This window comes from Podarcis filfolensis (assembly GCF_964270895.1).
Source record: "Podarcis filfolensis genome assembly, chromosome: 10".
Classification (NCBI taxonomy): Eukaryota; Metazoa; Chordata; class Lepidosauria; order Squamata; family Lacertidae; genus Podarcis; species Podarcis filfolensis.
Genome location: NC_139612.1, coordinates 47,715,337 through 47,734,138, shown reverse-complemented (window position 1 = coordinate 47,734,138; position 18,802 = coordinate 47,715,337). Strand labels below are relative to the sequence as shown.

General features: G+C 42.1%; 1 protein-coding gene across 1 annotated transcript in view; it reads left to right on the top strand.

Annotated features, from left to right (window-relative positions):
- The window catches only part of CYTH4 (cytohesin 4), a 49,368-nt gene that overhangs the window by 17,575 nt on the left and 12,991 nt on the right, over positions 1 to 18,802 (top strand). Inside the window, exons 2-8 of the mRNA XM_083573962.1 lie at positions 777 to 859; positions 2,707 to 2,771; positions 5,111 to 5,177; positions 8,919 to 9,037; positions 9,469 to 9,549; positions 11,214 to 11,326; positions 13,070 to 13,218. Coding sequence (XP_083430088.1) covers positions 777 to 859; positions 2,707 to 2,771; positions 5,111 to 5,177; positions 8,919 to 9,037; positions 9,469 to 9,549; positions 11,214 to 11,326; positions 13,070 to 13,218 — 677 coding nt within the window. The remainder of the gene's footprint in view (positions 1 to 776; positions 860 to 2,706; positions 2,772 to 5,110; positions 5,178 to 8,918; positions 9,038 to 9,468; positions 9,550 to 11,213; positions 11,327 to 13,069; positions 13,219 to 18,802) is intronic.

Sequence of the window (18,802 nt, the reverse complement as noted above, 5' to 3'; positions counted from 1 at the left end):
CGAAACTTCTAGGAGTTTGGAGAGAGGGACATGGGGAGAATTTTAGGGCAACAATCCCTATGTGTGTTTTCAGTCTTTTTGGCTTGTATTTGCCTCATAAAAGCGTAACATGGGCCCTGCTAGACCCAACTAGTCCAGCGTGCCATTTTCTCAATTACCAACCAAGATACCTGTGGGATGTCTACAAGCCAGACATGAGCACCATACATTCTTCCCACTTGTGTTCCCCAGCAACCACCTCTGATACTGGTAGGGATATTTCCATCATGGTTTGTAGCTATTGATTGCCTGATACTCCGTGGATTGGTCTAATCCCCCTTTAAAGCTATCTAAGTTCATGACCATCGCATCTTGTGTAGCAAACTCCATAGTCTAAGAATGCAGGGCACTTTCAAGTCCCCAAACCGCTTTTAAGCTCAGCTGACTTTAAGGAACAGTTTGTGGGAACAGCACCTGAAGGACCAGCTCTGAGAAAATGTAGGTGGTCTAGATGTCCGTATCAGACGAGGAGTGGTGAGACCTGGATTGAAATCCCCACTAAGCCGTGAAGCTCACTCAATGGTCTTGGGTCGACTGCTGATTCTACCCCAAAGAGAAGCTATTAGGATAAAATGGGTTTGTGTATTTCCAAGGAGAACCTTGTATGCTGAGTTGTGCAGAAGACAAGCAGCTCAAAAATGTGCAGGTCAAAAAACGGCCATGTTCTCTTCTGGATCATATCCTTGACATTCAGAGAAATCTCGGGTGGGAGTAAAAAAAATTTTTTTTCCTTTCAGGCACATCAGATTTAAATGAAACCGAGGAAGCTGAGCTACAGACCATCAAAAAGCACAAGGAAGAGCTGCTGGCAGACATCCAGGTGGGCACCATCCCAAGGGCAGTTAGGCCAAGTCTTCCTCAACCTGGTGTTAGACTACAACTCCCATCAGCCCCAGCCTGCATGGTGAATGGAATGGGATGATATGAACTGTAGTCCAACATCGTCTTCAGGTTGGCAGTGGCTGCAGCATTGCCAGAAACATGACTATTGCTGGGAAGGGTCCAAACACAAGAAGCTTCCTTATTCTATGACAGACCACCATTGGTCTGTGTAGGTCATTATTGTTGATGCTGCGTGGTAGTGACCCTCTAGCATTTTAAACATGAGTCTTTTCCAACTGTACCTGAAGATGGTGGAAATTGAATCTAGGACCTTTTGCATGTAAAGCATGGGCTCTGCCACTGAGCTATGGCCAGGGCAGGCCCACCCATGAGGCCAGGTGAAGCAACCACCTCAGGTGGCAGGATCCCCGAGGCAGCAGATCCCAATGTAGATCTTTCTGTTAGGTTTCTGTTTATGCCACTATGCAGTTTTTGGAGTCACAAGGCTCTGTTGACATTCTTGACTGTTGGAAGTCTCACAGGAGACGGGAGACGGATGTTGATGTTACTGGTTTCCTATTTTTTTGTTCCAGTTGTTCACTGACTCTCACAGAGAGCAGATGCATATTCTTTTCTGTCCTGCGTAGTTAGAAATAAACGTAGTGATGTAGCACATATTTCCAGCTGTTTGTATACTCTGCGTAATGAGGGAACATGCCTGAAGCCTCATTAAAGGCTTAGGTCATTAATCAGCATCGTAAGAGAGCCTTGATGGATTCCGAAGACACGGAGGAGGAGAGCCATTACAGCTCGGCCATACACAACGGAACCTCTGACACTTTCTTCCCCCTTTGTTCCTTCACTCACTCCTTCTTCTCTGGCCAGAGTGGGGGCAGCATTTGGTGGTTCGCTTCAGGTGCCAAAATGTCTTGGGCTGACCCTGGCTAAGGCCCTTTCCCCAAGGCCAAGGCCACACCTTTCCTCCCAAAACACACATTCATCATAATCACAGATGCAGCTCCAGGGAAACAGCCCCAGCCTTGTTGCTAGAAGACTTGTGACCAACCATCTCTATTCAGTCTCTGGCTTGCAATGTATCTTAAAAAAAATGTACTGATTTGCTACCAAATCAATTACATTTTTGATTTGCTTTATATTTTTTATTGATTTGCTACCAAAAAAAAAAAAAAAGTGCAAACATGACAAAAAGAAAGAAAATGAAGAATAAAAAAATATAAGCCATAGTCTGGAAGGACAAAACCCCATAGATACAATGCTACTCCAAAGGGACAAAAAAATAGTTTAACCGTCAGTCATCTCCTTAAAGGGAGCTCTGGGAATTGTAGCTCTGTGAAGGGAATAGGGGGTCTCTGAACAACTCTCGGCACCCACAACAAACTCTAGCTCCCAGAATTCTTTGGCTGAAGCTACAAGTGCTTAAAAAGTATGGTGTGTATGTGGTCTCAATCTCCTTCTGCAGATGTTATTCATCTGTAAAATGGGAATAACCGGAGCAACTTCCCCCTAATGACTGCCTCAAGGATAAAGATTGTACAGCAGTTACCAGGGCTGAATCCACAGCAAACAATTTCTGGGGAAACTACTAAATGTTTTGGCCACTTGATAGACAGCTGACTTTAAAAACAAACCAGCGGTATGGGTTCCCTTCAGATGGGAGCGAAGTGACTGGAACAAGCCCCAGCTCTATTTTAGTAACCAAGTGTAACTGGTCTTTACTTCCTTTTCACACGTCAGACTTCTGCAGTGAATAACTATTCTGTGTGCTGTTCTTTCTTCTCTCACCCCTCCCCTCCCCTCATTCTCTCTCTTTTCTCTCATTTATAGAGGCTAAAAGATGAGATTGCAGAAGTGTTTGAAGAGATAGATCGTTTCCAGCAAACACAAACAAGGTGAGGAGCCAGGGATGCTCCACAAGGAGGAGGGATGGGAAACTTCTGGCTCTCTAGATATGTAGGACTCCAGTTCCCGTAAGCCTTAGATAGCATGATCAATGATCAGGGTTGATGGGAGTGGTGGTCACGACCACGTTAAGTATTTATAGCTTTATGGGAGACCCTATATTTCCTGGTTAGCTGATAACTAACCCATGTTGTCTGGATACCATGCGTATGATGCTCTCTCTTTGTGTTCTTCTGAAAGAAAACCTAATCTGCTGTACAAATTTCTGTATATTTGAAAAAAATAATGATGATGGGCTCATGTGTTGCAGATGATAAAGAAAGGAACCGAGTTAAACATTACTTACCGTAATCATGGCGTATTCATTTCACCAACATTCCCAGCGATGATCTGTGAACCATGTTTATTTTCCAGTATCTCCCAATAAACAGATTTTCTTTAATTTTCAAAACAAGATACCTAACATCTAAGTCAGGGTTGATCCCCCTACTTTTGACTCCCACTGCATTTTGGGCTATGAGCCTGGGCCTGAACTGCTTTGAACTGTGTATCACTCCGAAAAAGCATTTCATATAATCTTTACTCCGTTACATCATAAACAGAAAATATCAACGATAGTATCTTTAGCAGCTGATCAGTTAGGTTTCCTCTGAATCTGTTATCAGCACCATATGTCTCTGTGAGTCTAAGAATGTGCTATAAGTGTAGTTGTGGCACTGCCAGAAAAATTGCTAACTAAAAACAAAGCAAAAAGGGGGCTGCGTTTAAGAAAATAAACAAAAAGCATGAGACTAAAGAATAAATCTATCCCATGTGAATAAATCTATCCCATGTTTTAAACATATACTGTTATGAAAGTTGGCATAGAAGAATGTGTACAGTATATACAAAAATATAGATGATTTACACGGAAAATGTCTAACCAGGTTCAGGAACACCCAAGATGCCACAATAAGAATTCTAAAAAAGGAGTGCAAAGGCATTAAAATGAATCTATATATCCCTAATATTCATAGGAAATTCTTGGAAAGCCTGATGTGAGATAACTATGTTGTCTTGCATGGGGCAAACAATAAAAGTGATATACATGCCAGTCTTTAGAACAATGTTCTTCAACACTGGGTCCCCAGATGATGTTGTAGTACAACTTCCATCATCTCTGGTCCAAGTGGCTGAGGGTTATGGGAACTGTAGTCCAACAACATCTGGGAACCCAGGGTTGAAGAACACTTTTGAGCAGAACATGGTTAGCAGACCCTTGCAATGTTAGGTACTGCTCCTTTACATCCAAGTCAATGAGGCTGAAATGCCATGACTCCAAGTCTCAGTAAAGTGCCAGGGTTTGAGTGGACGGACTCTTGAATGGCCCATCTTAAGGGAAATACATTTTAAAAGACATCTGAAGGCACCCCTGTTCAGGGATGTTTTTAGTGTGTGATGTTGTATTACTATTACTATTTTTTGCTGGGAGCTGTCAAGATTGGTTGGGGCAACCCAGGTGGAATCTACACACATATAAAACAAGTTCTGAAAATGCTTTTTAAAAAAGCGCTTAAAAAAAAAATACATTGAATTTTCCATAAGGAAATTTCACCATCTAGTGTCACATTGTATATTGCACTTAAAACACACTTAAAACATTTGCAGCTTACAGAGGAGTCCCCAGTAACATGAGTGGCACATAAATAATAATAATAGTTCTTCTTCTTGTTGTTGTTGTTAGGTGAATGGGGAAGCTGTCCATTCAAAGTGATGGCCCATTCAAATGTGCATTTTAATATGTTGGCCCTGCTGAAAAGCTACACATTGTAACCTTGGTGGGGGTAGCCAATGCTGTGATGTGTATTAATTATTGTTCAGAATGGGCCAAAGTACATGTCACATGCGAAAACATGTAACAGTAACCTGATGGTCTCCCCCACCCCACACCTTTGGATGAAAAGCTGTTGTAGGAGGAAAGAACTGGGAGCAGAGAAACAGTGGAGGGTGCCTAACCCTTTCCCTATGGGTGGTTCCCCTAATTCAAGTTGTTGCTTCCCAAAGCATACACACAAATGCCCACCAAACTACCATAACTCATGATCCTACATCATGTTTAATTTGACCCTGTGGTCTGGCTTAGGCTGGAGGAAGGTGAGCCATAAATGGGTTCAGTGCCAAAACAAATTGGCAAAATGGTGGAGCATCTCCCGACCGAGCCAGAATTGAGAAGATTTGGATTATTTTGCTGGGAAGCCAGCAAGCACCCAGGAGGAAAAGTCTAGAAGTCATAGGCTGCTCTTCTTCAATCTGTTCCATATTTAATCAGATCTCATCTTGGTTTTTGCAGCAAGCTGGTCCAGAGGGATAAAGAAATGTGCGTTGGACGGAAGAAATTTAACATGGACCCTACTAAGGTCAGGTCAGGTCTATGTGTATTTGTACTGTATAAGTGGAGATTGACTAGAATCATAGAATCATAGAATCATAGAATCATAGAACTGTAGAGTTGGAAGGGACCCTGAGGATCATCTAGTCCAACCCCCTGCAATGCAGGAATATGCAACTGGTCCATACAGGGATCGAACCTGCAACCTTGGTGTTATCGGCACCATGGTCTAACCAACTGAGCTATCCAGACTATTACATGTAAAATTCAAGATCTGGAGTTTTCATTTAAAAAGAAGCAAGTTTCTAATCCCTAAGGTTGGGAAGCTTTTGTTTTTAAAGAACAGAGTAGGCGCAGAAGACTCATCAGTGCAACTCCTAAATCCTATTCAGATGTCCTCTCACATGACTTTACAATTACCTAGAAGGAAGTTGGGGCCGTCGCATCCTCAACTCCTCCTGTCTATAAGCATTTTGTGGGGAGGGAGTCACATTTGTTGAGAGGAGATTGCTGTATGCACCTACGATGCTGCTGTGATCTGGATAGACAGGTCCATGTGTGGAGACACAACAGTGCCCTTAGTTCAGTGGATGCAGCTCCACCCTTCACTGCCATGTGATTCTTAATCACATAAGCAAATGTCCAAGTGCTCGGAGAATTTTTGGATATACATTCAGTTAAGGCTAACTTCTCCAAAGACGGCCAGCAGTTAAGCTAAAAGATATATGCCATTTCAGAAATTGGTAATGAAGGCAACGCAGACAGTTTTCAATAGGACACGACACCAACAGAGAAGGCATCTCATAATCATGGCTCTTAGAGGTTGGATTCTGTCACAATCTTGACAGCAGAAAAGGTGGAGTCCAAGAACAAAGGAAGTCCCTTTCACTGAGTCAGCCCATTGCTCCGGCTAGCTCCATGTCATCTACACATTGTGGCCTTCCAGTAGCACCTTAAAGACCAACTAAGTTAGTTCTTGGTATGAGCTTTCGTGTGCATGCACACTTCTTCAGATACTTCTTCAGGTATCTGAAGAAGTGTGCATGCACACGAAAGCTCATACCAAGAACTAACTTAGTTGGTCTTTAAGGTGCTACTGGAAAGGAAAAAAAAAATTTTGTTTTGTTTTGACTATGGCAGACCAACACGGCTACCTATCTGTAACTGGAACATTGTGGCCTGTCTTTCTGTCTGGTGGTGCTGTTGCTTAATGCCAGCTCAGTCCACAATAAAACAACTCTCATCCACAATTTGATGGTGGGTGAGGTGGTTGATCCAGTGTAAATCTCAGACACCTGGACTGGTGATCTGGGAGGTGGGGTGACCTTGCCCAGCTTTTCCCACCTTGGTATTCAGTGCAGCACCAGTCAAGGTTGGTTGGAGTGTGGCAATGATCCATTGAAACCCCATAATTCTCCCCAGGAGGCAGACTTGCTGTTGGTGTTGGCAGAGACGGAACAGACTGTCACTATATTCAAGCGGGATTTGATCACACATCAGGTTGGGTAGCTAAACTCGATTTGGAGCTCTTGTGCGATAAACCCACTTCCAAAATAATCAAAATGTCATTTGCGATAAGGAAAGTGACAGGAAAACGCACAGGGACAAATGGCATTTGTTTGATGCAACGTGGTCTCTGACCTCCTCGCAAACCAATCAGAATGAATGTTCAATAGAGATGCAAACAGGAAATGCAGAATGAAGAGGAACAATTAGGAAGGACTGAAAAATCAGCAACAAAGAGGCAGAACAGAACTATTGTAAGAATTCTTCTTCACCAGGAATATATGACCCCCATCCTCAATTCTTCTCTCTGTAATTGAATGAAAATGTTCTAAGGACGCCCAGAGCACTATCACCTCCCTTATAGTCCAACCCCAACCAATGTTGCAACTGCCAAAAATGGAGAGGCAGTGTAACATAGTGGTTAGAGAGCCAGACTGGGACCTGGAAGACCAGGGTTCAAATCCTCACTTGGCCATTAAGCTCCCTGGTGATCTTGGGCCTTTCACTACCTCACAGGGTTGTTGTGAGGATTAATGAGGAGACGTAGAACCATGTATACCACCTTGAGCTCTTTTGAGAAAGAGGTGAGCTAGAAATGCAACCTAAATAAATAAATGTCACCTTAAAAAGAATATGGGAACCGTAGAAAGAGACCTGGAGTGTCTCCCTCCTCTGGGTGGTTCATGCAGCATCTACTTTAGAAAGAAAACCAAAAACAACAATAAAAGTATTTGCAGCCCTCTTAACTGGGAGATCTTTCACCTCTTGGTCTTGCGCCATCTTTCTACAACAAGCCCTCCTTTAGCCCAGCAAGAGAGAGACCTGCAAGGAAAGTCGATAAGGCCCAAGCCCAGAACTCACCCTGGCTGGACTGAAGAGAATTGAAGTTGTGTCTGCTCTTATCTCTCTTTCTTTGGCCTAATTACATCTGTGCAGTCTATCAGCCCGAACCCAGTCTTCACTGCACTTCCTGCCAAACCGTTCCTTTCAAAATACTCCCAACTTAATTACTCCCCTCTTACTGTCAGTGCTGCAGTCAGGAGCAGAAGCTCCACAATTAAGCAGTAGCTAAGCCTCAGCAGAGCAGCAGATACATGAGTGGGGAAAGGCATCTCTGAGGTGTAGTGGATCGGAAATGTCAGGAAGTGTAGCCCTAGTCCTTTGAAAGCAGCGATGTTAACTGCTAGAGCTCCACAGTAAACAATGGGACTTCCTTGCTCCTCAAAATGAATGAGGCAATAATGAGGCTTTCAAGTTTGACTGTTGTTTGTGACCTGTTAGCTTTGAGGAAGTTAGGGAACCATGCCAGCATACTAATATATGCCTGCCAGCTGATTGTAATAAATTGGGTTTTGTGCTATCCTGATGAATTGGGTTTTGTGCTCTGTGTGTCTGTAATGGATTAACACAAAACCTTCAGTTTTTGGACTCTATAGTGGTACCTCGGGTTAAGAACTTAATTCGTTCTGGAGGTCTGTTCTTAACCTGAAACTGTTCTTAACCTGAGGTACCACTTTAGCTAATGGGGCCTCCCGCTGCTGCTGTGCCACCGTGGCTCGATTTATGTTCTCATCCTGAAGCAAAGTTCTTAACCCGAGGTACTATTTCTGGGTTAGCGGAGTCTGTAACCTGAAGCATCTGTGACCCAAGGTACCACTGTACTTTTGGGCATGGATAAGGGAGCTGTCCTGATGAGCTTCTGCACTTCGAAGTGGACCATTCCAATAGTGGGCATATTCTATGCTACCATGGTAGGGTTAACTGCTTCTGATAACTGTGGCACTAAAATACGGTTGAAATTATTCTGGAGGCAGGTAAGGAATGTTGATTAGGGTTGAGGCTCTTTGCTTTTACCCTGTTGGCATTGCTGACCACATAGGTTTTGCAGGTTTTGAAGCACTGCAACTACAAACCGGCAGAACCTGTTTACAGTATTTGACTAGATAATGATGTCCAAAACAAATTACCATCCTTCCTTCATCATAAGAGTCACTATAAAAATATAAACATAAAGCGCAGCAGCTATATTTAATTCCAATAAAGTATCCAGTGTACGGAGTATAAAGACAGTGACAAACCAGAAACAGCTGAATGAATTTAACAAAATGAAAGTGCAAGAAGGGTGTTGCATGGGCACAGAGAATTTTAGAGAGCTGGTGCCAGGCAGGTAAGGTATACATTTTTGCATATAAGCAGTATATAAATGTGTATTATTACTATTATTGACTCCTCCATGATAATCAAGTCTGCTTTTCACAAACAGGGCATCCAGTATCTGATTGAACACAAAATACTGTCATCAAATGTGGAAGAAATTGCCAAATTCCTTTACAAAGGAGAAGGCCTCAACAAGACAGCCATTGGAGATTACTTGGGAGAAAGGTAAATACTCTTTCTCTCTCTCTCTTTTCCCCATGTAACCACCTGAAATCATTTCCCCCACTGCAATAAATAAATATTAGTGGTGGAAAACAATTTCCAGTAGAGAAATATTTCATTATTTTCATAATATTTCATTATTTAAAAATGTTCTTTTTTAATATTTATATCCACCTTTCTTCCATTCTGAAATACAAGCAAATTGTTAATGAGAAAATGTCTTAACACCCCACAAATGAGGATGAATGTTCATTGTGGTATAACCACTCTGCAAACAAATCAGAACAAATACTCAGTAAAGACTGGGCATAGTCTAACCTCCTCATAGTCTTTGTGAAAGCAAATCAGAATGCATGATGAATAAACAAGTTAGGGGTGAATAACCTTCTTCTTTGCTTTCTCCCCATCTCACGCTGTTATTTTTCTTCCACCAGGGATCCACTGAACCTCCAGATTCTACAGGCCTTTGTAGAATGCCACCAGTTTGCCAATCTCAACCTTGTACAAGCATTAAGGTATGCTCTAAACAAAGCATTAAACATCTACAGATGGAGAAATTCAGTTCCATTTGTATGTAAAGGTGAACTTACCTAATTCACCATTTCTGAAGCAACATGCATACTGAAACACAACCTTCCTTCAAGATTTGCACTTCTCTGACTTTTGCAGTGCTGTTTTCCAGATTAGTATGATGTACACAATTGCATATACTCAAGTAAAGTGCACATGCAGTTGCATATACGAGTGAAAACAATGTACAAACATGCATTTTATGGGGGGAAATTTCATACAAAAATGTGTCTATTCAGAACAATTTGCCCTAAGATGCTGATGAATTTTCATGAGGAAACTTTTAAACAAAGAAGCAAAAGCCTGCAAACTGATGTTTAGATGTGAAGAACTAAACTTAAGATTGGAAAAACAATTGACTGTGAGAAGCTGAAATGGACATTTTCACTCATTCCTGCCTGCAGTATCCTATGCTGATTTGAGGACCAGTGCTGTGTCTGCTTCTTGACACTTCATGAGGGACACCCTTTTGGATAAAAGAAACCCAGGTGCTGCTGAGCCAGAATAGTTGAACTTGGGAAGTCTGGGTTTTCAATTCATGCAGCCACCCTTTAACTCATGGAGAGCTGAAACAAAGAAGAAGATGATGAACCAGAGGCTCGTGGTTTGGCAGGGAATTTCCTCTCCTCCCCATGTGATTGTTATTACGAATTCATGCAGAACACCCCAATAGGGCTTTGTTGAAGCTACAGTTATACATTCTGGTTCCTGTTGCTATTTGAACCAACTGGTAGCGACTTCTTTTCACATCACATGAGCTAAAACTGGTACTGGAAAAATCTACTGTTTCCCCAGATCCCTAATACCTGACTATCTAGCTGACTGAGAATCTGCTCTTGGTGACAATTTGTTGGAGGAGATAGCTTCCCTTTTGCACTTTGACGTTTTCTCCAAATGCTTATTTGTCAACATGAGGTGGGTCTTGCTTGTGGGGAAGACATATTGGAGCAGAGTTGCTTTGAGATAATTCTTGAGAAGGGAGCAGTGAGGAGGAGGAACTGATGCAATATTGACTTAGAGCTGCTGAACACATGATGAATTTCCTGCTCCAAAATCAGCCAATCAGCTAATTGTATACCCTTTGCTGTCACCTAAAAACCAAAGCAAGAACTTTTCAAGAAAATAGTCATTCAGGATGAATTACATTTTGAGTCATTTGTTACGTGGAATTTGAATAAGATGATACATATAAAGATACATAGAACAAGTTGCATAGATCCTGCTCCAGCACAAAAGATGATTCCACATTTATGTAATTCATGCTGTGTGGCAAGTAGTGGTCAAATGCACTTTCCTTGGATGTGAAGAACCCATGAATCACCCATGTACAGCATCACATGAGATAATCTGTCATTAAAATTCCATAAAGAGACTCCATGTTGGCTTCTAGTAAACTGGCCCTCAAGAGTTTCAACTTTTCGTAGGAAGATATGTAGTCTAATCAAATAGGATCAAATGGAATGAATATTAATACTTTCTTCAATTCAGTAACCTGCAGCCATGTGTTAAGAGAATTCAAGATTTCCAGGATTGATACCAGTTTCAGTGGAAGACTCTCCCATCCTTATGCCAATTAGCAGACTCTGATGGTTTGGTTTCTCATTCACAGACAGTTCCTGTGGAGCTTTCGGTTGCCTGGGGAGGCACAGAAGATTGACCGTATGATGGAGGCCTTTGCCAACCGGTATTGTCAGTGCAACCCAGGAGTTTTCCAGTCAACAGGTAGCTGAGAGGAAGGCTGTGAGATGGAAGTTGCCAATGCGGTGCCCTCCAGATGATGGGCTCCAACTCCCATCATGCCTCCCCACTGGCCATGCTGGCTGAGGCTGATGGGACTTATAGTCCATAACATCGGAAGGGTGCCTCATTGGCTACGCCTGATGCCGGGAAACATTTATTCAGGATTTTTAAAAATGAATCAAAGGGTAGCCCTAGTAACCACCAGGCTGCTCTGGTTGAGCTCTTCTTCCCTAGCTTTTTGGGGGGGCTCTCCCCTGAAATTTTGTTTGTCTTAACCCCTCTGCCAAACCACACACTGACCCCATGCTACCACAAGCTAGCACCCCAGTTCCCCCACTGCTGGCCATCTTTCCCCTTCCTACAGCTACTCCCATGCTCCAACTGTGGGTATTTCTATTAAGGCTGGGCTGAAATCTCCCTGGAGTTTCCTAAAAAAATACCCTTCTGACCATGAAAATAAGGTGCAATTTTCTGGTGCTTTCTTGGGGAAGAGTGGGAGAAAGTTCTATAGAGATTTGGGGAGGGGGCTACTTGGTTTTGCCAGGTAATGAGGCTAGTCGGAAGGCATGGATAGAGCCTCACGTCACTTCTCAGTAGAACCACAGTCCCTTTGCAGTGATGCAACACAACACAATGTCTCTGAAGACATTCCAGGAAGTGGGCCAGGCAGGAAGCTGTGGAGAGAGCCCTGTGCTGCTGTGAAAAGCATGGGGCTTTAAAAGAAAAAGAAAATCAAGGAAAAATTAAAAATCCTTGGTTACCTTGTAAAGTTAAATAAGGCCAGTTTGGATTCCTTCCTGGAGGATTTGAAAAAAAAAAATTCTTACCCCTCCAGTTTTTTGCAAGACTCAAATTTCCATAAATGTGTTCTTTTTCTTACTACTATGTGTACATAAAAATGTAAGAGCTGGCCTGTAGCCCATGTAGTCCATCATTCTGCTCTCACAGAGGCCAACCATTTGCCTGTGGGAAATCACTGATAGCCTTATCCTCCATGAATCTGATCGACACTCTTTTAAAGCCATCCAAATTGGTAGTGTAATGGCTTTAGGGGTTGCTTGTGCGTAAATAGCCGCCGCTCTGGGCTAGGTTGGCTGGTTAAACCATTTCTCGCTGGACAGCCATCCACTCCGTGGCTGTTCAGTCGCTGGCAGAATCCGTCAGTGGGCGTTTCTTAAACCTTTTCCAACATAAAAGTTGTTTGACGCCCAGTCTCCTCCTACTCTCCCTGCGCAGAAGTCTTCTGCGCAGGGAGGGCGTGGGTAGCGGAGGACCTGTGCTCTCCCCACTTGTGTCCAGTGAAGAGTCCCGGAGCCTGCTCTCTGCTTCCCCCATTGGCCCCCCTCTATCCCTGGTGTAGCGCTGATTTTCTTCCCCAACAGGAGACTTGCCTCTCTCCCTGCTTGGCCCCTCTCCAGCATCGTTGTGGGGCCTCGCCTCCTCCTCTAGTTCCAATGGCAGTTCCCTGACAGGTAGCTATCACTGCCTCCTGTGGGAGTGAGTTCTGTAGTTTAACAGCGTAAACGTATCCTATTTCAGGATAGTCATAGATAACCACAACTGAATATGAACGCTGAGCTTAGGAAGCAAGTCTGTCGTATTCAACTGCATCTACCCAAACTAAAGATTCTCTTTGAAGCTTGCCACAATGCCTATTCTTCGAGCTTCCTAGAAATCATAGGTTTTAGGCACACCACTCACTCACTTGCTTCCTTTCTTTGGCAGACACCTGCTATATCCTCTCTTTCTCCGTCATAATGCTGAACACCAGCCTGCACAACCCCAACGTCAAAGACAAACCTCCCTTTGAGAGGTTTGTGTCCATGAACAGAGGCATCAATGATGGAGGGGACCTTCAAGAACCACTTCTGCGGGTAAGAGAGCTCTGTGCTTCCCTCTACTTTTCCTGCTAGTTGGAAGTGGAAAGAGAGATCTTCAAGAATGGTTGAAGAGCCCACATATTCACCTATGCCATCTAGCTCAGGCCATATTACCCAGAAATCCTCAGGAACAATGACTTCAGAGGTTTCGCTTCTCTCTTCTCAGAAGTTGGGTTCTCTCACTAGTGGTATTGTAAGTGAGGCCAGGCAGTAGATATTTGGCACTGACCTAATGACACCAGCAGTCAATTTAGCCTCTGTCCATTCTGGAAAGGACCTGAGAGATGCAAATATTTCTTTGGGATTGAAAGATGCATTGCAGTGAGAAGCAAAGGAGAAAGGGTCGACAGGAACTGCCTTGTTATATACCACTTTCTTACAACAAGCAATGTATAAATTTTATAAAATAGATGAACAAACTGAACTGTGGGAAATCCAAATAAGAAAGGCGGAATAAAAATCTTGGACAAACTAGTTACGATTCTGGGTGAAAAATGATAGCAGAAAAAAATATGTATAGCTAGAGTTGTCATCTATTCCACACACACACACACACACACACACACACACACACACACACTTGTTTTTTCCTGCAGGATTTCTGCATTGAAGACCATTGTGGATTGTTCAGAAATCCTACAGGTATGGCTTTCCCAGCATGGCTATGAAGTGAAGGGGAGCTTCACCTGTTGGATTTCTGAATGGTATCTAACCAGAAAAGGGAGACCCTCTGAACCTATAAGCCAATGGATCCAAAGTGGTCCACTAATGTATGGAAAGAAAGCACCAGGGGAGCTGAGCTCACTTTTTAAAAATGTATACAACTTATAGAGCAAGTCAAACATAATATGTACCTGTAGTAGTCCAAAATCTACACGTTTGCTTAGGCATGTACAAATGACGCCCTCCCTCATGAGAGGAGAAAGGGGAGAAAGTGTCTATCATACTCCTCCTCCTGTGCCAGACTCCACTCTACAGCAGGCGGTTCTCAAAGCACCTCGTAATAATGAGCTCTCCAGCAGACAATTAATAGACCTGTACAGAAAGGGAGCAATACTAATTTGTAGTCGATAGCCCATCAATTTCCCAGGTGTGGCAATTTCTTCCAAGGCTTCAGAGGATGTCATGAATCATTCTTCCCTCTCCACTAGAAATATTAGCTTCCTCTACTTAGTGAAGCCCTTAATGAGCTCAGGTTTTCTGCAGTACTGACACTGACTCAGCCCATTCTCCCGGGGAAATGTTGATGGGAGTTATTTATCTGATTGCATGTGATTATTTTCACAGGCACATAATATGTGTTAACTATTACCTATATACCCTTTGCCTTAGTAGAATGCTATGTCGAACGACTATATATAGCCACTGATCTAATAACAAATTTGGGTGACCCAGTGCCTGCCAGTTTGTTTTTTTTATATAAATATTTATTAGATTTTCCAATTTTATATAAACACAAAAAGAAAAAGAAAAAGAAAAATATTAAAAACAGATCAATTTCGATAGCAATCTTTCAATAACATATTTCTCTGACTTCCTCATACCTCCCCTTCTTGTTTTCTAGTTCATCCCAATAGTTCAGCAAATCCTAATCTCTTAACCTTCCTTTTAAAATAAACCTCATTTTCATTCCACTTTTTTTTTAGATAATAACTTAAACGATCTTAATCCCCATTATCTTTATCATAACAGCTAGAGACCACCAAAACTCAAACCAACATCTTTTCAAAGTTCATCAATTTTATAGTATTTCTGTAAATAGTCCTTAAATTTCTTCCAGTCTTCTTCTGCTGACTTTTCTCCCTGGTCGCGGATTCTGCCGGTCATTTCTGCCAGTCCCATACAGTCAATCAACTTCATCTGCCATTCTTCCAGAGTGGGTAGATCTTGAGTCTTCCAGTGATTTGCTAAAAGTATTCTTGCTGCCGTTGTAGCATACATAAAAAAAGTTCTGTCCTTCTTTGGCACCAAATGGCCGACTATGCCCAAGAGAAAAGCCTCTGGTTTTTTCAAGAAGGTATACTTAAATATCTTTTTCATTTCATTATAAATCATTTCCCAGAAGACCTTAATCTTTGGGCACGTCCACCAAAGGTGAAAGAATGTACCTTCAACCTCCTTGCATTTCCAACATTTATTATCGGGCAAATGATATATTTTTGCAAGCTTGACTGGGGTCATGTACCACCTGTATATCATTTTCATAATATTCTCTCTTAAGGCATTACATGCCGTAAATTTCATACCTGTGGTCCATAACTGTTCCCAGTCAGCAAACATGATGTTATGTCCAAGATCTTGTGCCCATTTGATCATAGCTGACTTAACCGTTTCATCTTGTGTATTCCATTTCAGCAGCAAGTTATACATTTTTGACATGATTTTAGTTTTAGATTCTAGCACTTCTGTTTCTAATTTAGATTTTTCCACCTGGAAGCCAATTTTCCTGTCCAAGTTGTAGGCCTCCATTATCTGAAAATAATGAAGCCAGTCTCGGACTTTGTTTTTTAATTTCTCAAAGCTCTGCAGTTTCAGTCTATCTCCTTCTTGCTCCAAAATTTCCCAATATTTTGGCCAACTGGCCTCCATATTGAGCTTTTTCTGAGCTTTCGCTTCCATTGGTGACAACCACCTTGGGGTCTTATTTTCCAGTAAATCCTTGTATCTGATCCAGACATTAAACAAAGATCTCCTAACAATATGATTTTTAAATGCTTTGTGAGCTTTAACCTTATCATACCACAAATATGCATGCCATCCAAAAACATTGTTAAAACCCTCTAAATCCAAAATGTCTGTGTTTTCAAGAAGCAGCCAATCTTTCAACCAGCAGAATGCTGCTGATTCATAATACAGTCTGAAGTCTGGCAGGGCAAAGCCACCCCTTTCTTTTGCATAGTTAAAATCTTATATTTTATCCTGGGCTTCTTGCCCTGCCAGACAAATTTAGAGATATCTTTCTGCCACTTCTTAAAACAGTCCATCTTGTCCACAATTTGTAATGTTTGAAACAAAAATAACATTTTAGGCAATACATTCATCTTTATAGCTGCTATTCGACCCATCAAGGAAAGCTTCAAATTTGACCATATTTCGAGATCTTTTTTCACTTCTGACCAGCATTTCTCATAATTATTTTTAAATAAGTTCCCATTTTTAGATGTCATGTTAATCCCCAGATATTTCACCTTCTTCACCACAAACAGACCCAGTGCCTGCCAGTTTGAAACAGGAATGGACCATCCCCAAAATGAGGTGGTGATGGTGCAAAGCTGGGGGATTCCCTAGGTTTGAAGATGTATCAAAATTTAAGAGGAAAGGGAAATATCAAAAATAGCATGACAAGGACCTGTGACCTTCCAGTGCATACAGAATGCCAATACATGAACCGAAGAGGAAGGGGAAGGAAACTGGAGCAGGGGAGAAGGAAGGGTTGGACTGGTCAAGTTTCTAATAACATATAGCAAGTGTATGATGGAGGGAGAATCAGAGTTTGTGGGAGAGTTGTGTGCCAAGAAGAGGCTACACTCTCCTCCCTGCACTACAAAGCAAGGCTGCAGGAAAAAGGAGAGGACAAAGAACACATTTCTCCTTTCCCACTCTCCAAAATGCCTCCCCACCCTCTCACCCACTATATAGCTATAAAATATTCAGAGTCAGGGCTAGCTATGATGTTTCTGGCTGCTGAGAGTTGGTGGGTTATGAGCTCTTTATGGTGTGAATGGGTGTTATTATCTTGGAAGATGTTTAGTAGGGCCAGTTCTGGGGTGACTTCTAATACTTGTTTAGTTATTTTGCATATTTCTTGTATGATTGCTGTCCAGAAGATTTGGTTTTTGGGGCATTCCCACCACATGTGGAAGGATGTGCCTGTGGAGGGGCATCCTCTCCAGCATTTTGGTGAGGTTCCTTGGCATATTTCCGTGGTGTTAGGTACCATCTGTAAGTGAGTTGTAAGTGGGAGGTTTAGACCATCTGTAAGTGGGAGGTTTAGACCACATTCTAGTTCATTGGGTGGGTTTAATCTCATGTACATTGAGCACTAATAATGAAACATATGTTGTAGATTTCCCCCCACATTTATTATGCTATTTTTGTGATATACAAATGGCATAAGAAAACTTGGTATATTTGTTGTATAACATTATCCTTGTTTTAAAAAGAGTCAGGGCTAGCTGCCAGCCCCAAATCTAAGCTCTATAGTGCTGGACAGCACAACAGATAAAGGGTTTTTTTTGGGGGGGGGAGGACAGGAAAACATGTTGCTCCCTCCTAAAACTTCTCTCCCCTCTAGGAGGCTTGAAAAGCACTATAAGCGCTAGGAAGGGGCAAGGTGAATATAAAATGGAAGAATGGTATAAAGAGGTGTGGGGTATAGCTATCAATGATAAATTAACATGTGCTATTAAGGTAAGATGAGGAATATGCGGGAGAAACGATTTTGAGGAAGGTGTTTGTATAATTTGTACTGTTAAAATGGAAAGGGGTCAAACCATCGCAAGAGCTGTTGAATTTTTGGGAGGTTGGATAGTTACAGTGCAATGGTACTGGGGGTGGGGTGCACATTTTTATTCTTATTTGTTTATTATTATTACTTCTGGCGGTTCCCTCATTGCGAGAAGTGAGGTTACAGGGAACCAGACAGATGGCCTTCTCGGTAGTGGCGCCCGACCTGTGGAACGCCCTCCCTTCAGATGTGAAGGAAATAAGTAGCTATCTTATCTTTAAAAGACATCTGAAGGCAGCCCTGTTTAGGGAAGTTTTTAATATTTAATGCTGTATTGTTTTTAACACTTGATTGGAAGCCGCCCAGAGTGGCTGGGGAAACTCAGCCAGATGGGCGGGGTAAAAATAATAAATTATTATTATTATTATAAAATTAAAAAGAAAATTATAGAAAAAGAACAGCACTGTAAGCCTCGGGTCCTAAACAGGAGTGCTTTTCTAAGGGTCAGGATATACCACATCATTTTGTTGCAGGATGTGTGTGTGTGTGTGTGTGTGTGTGTGTGTGTGTGTGCATGCACCCACATACCCCTGCCTGCCAGCACCCAGCTCTCTAAAACTTTCTTACATTTCAGTGAGATTAGTGTCCTTTTTTTATCTATGTTTGACTTTTGAAGACTTGGGAGGTTTACCAGAAAATGCTGCTCTTACACACTTACACACACACACACAATGTCCTTACCATTGGAAACATTGGAGGTGTATGATTACAGGGTTAGGCTTCTCACAGTGTCCTTTATTAACTAATGTTACAGAGTCCTGGACAATTTCTCAGGAATTTTGCAATTTCTTCCAATTTCAACATAGCCTACCTATCAAAAATTATTCTGAAACACCACTCAGGGGGCAACTCTGATGTTATATAGCAACCACTGAAGTGCCCTTCATATGAAAAGATTGGATTTCCTGCTGCTGGCAGTTTGGAGGAAGTTGCAGTGACATTACATAATGTGTGACAGCATGTTCCAGTAGTCCCAATGTCACTATTTTACTGGACAAGAAATGAGAAAATCCCCTTGTGAATGAGTCAGATGTGCAAAACTGGGACTTTATGTTCCTCCAATTTTGAAAA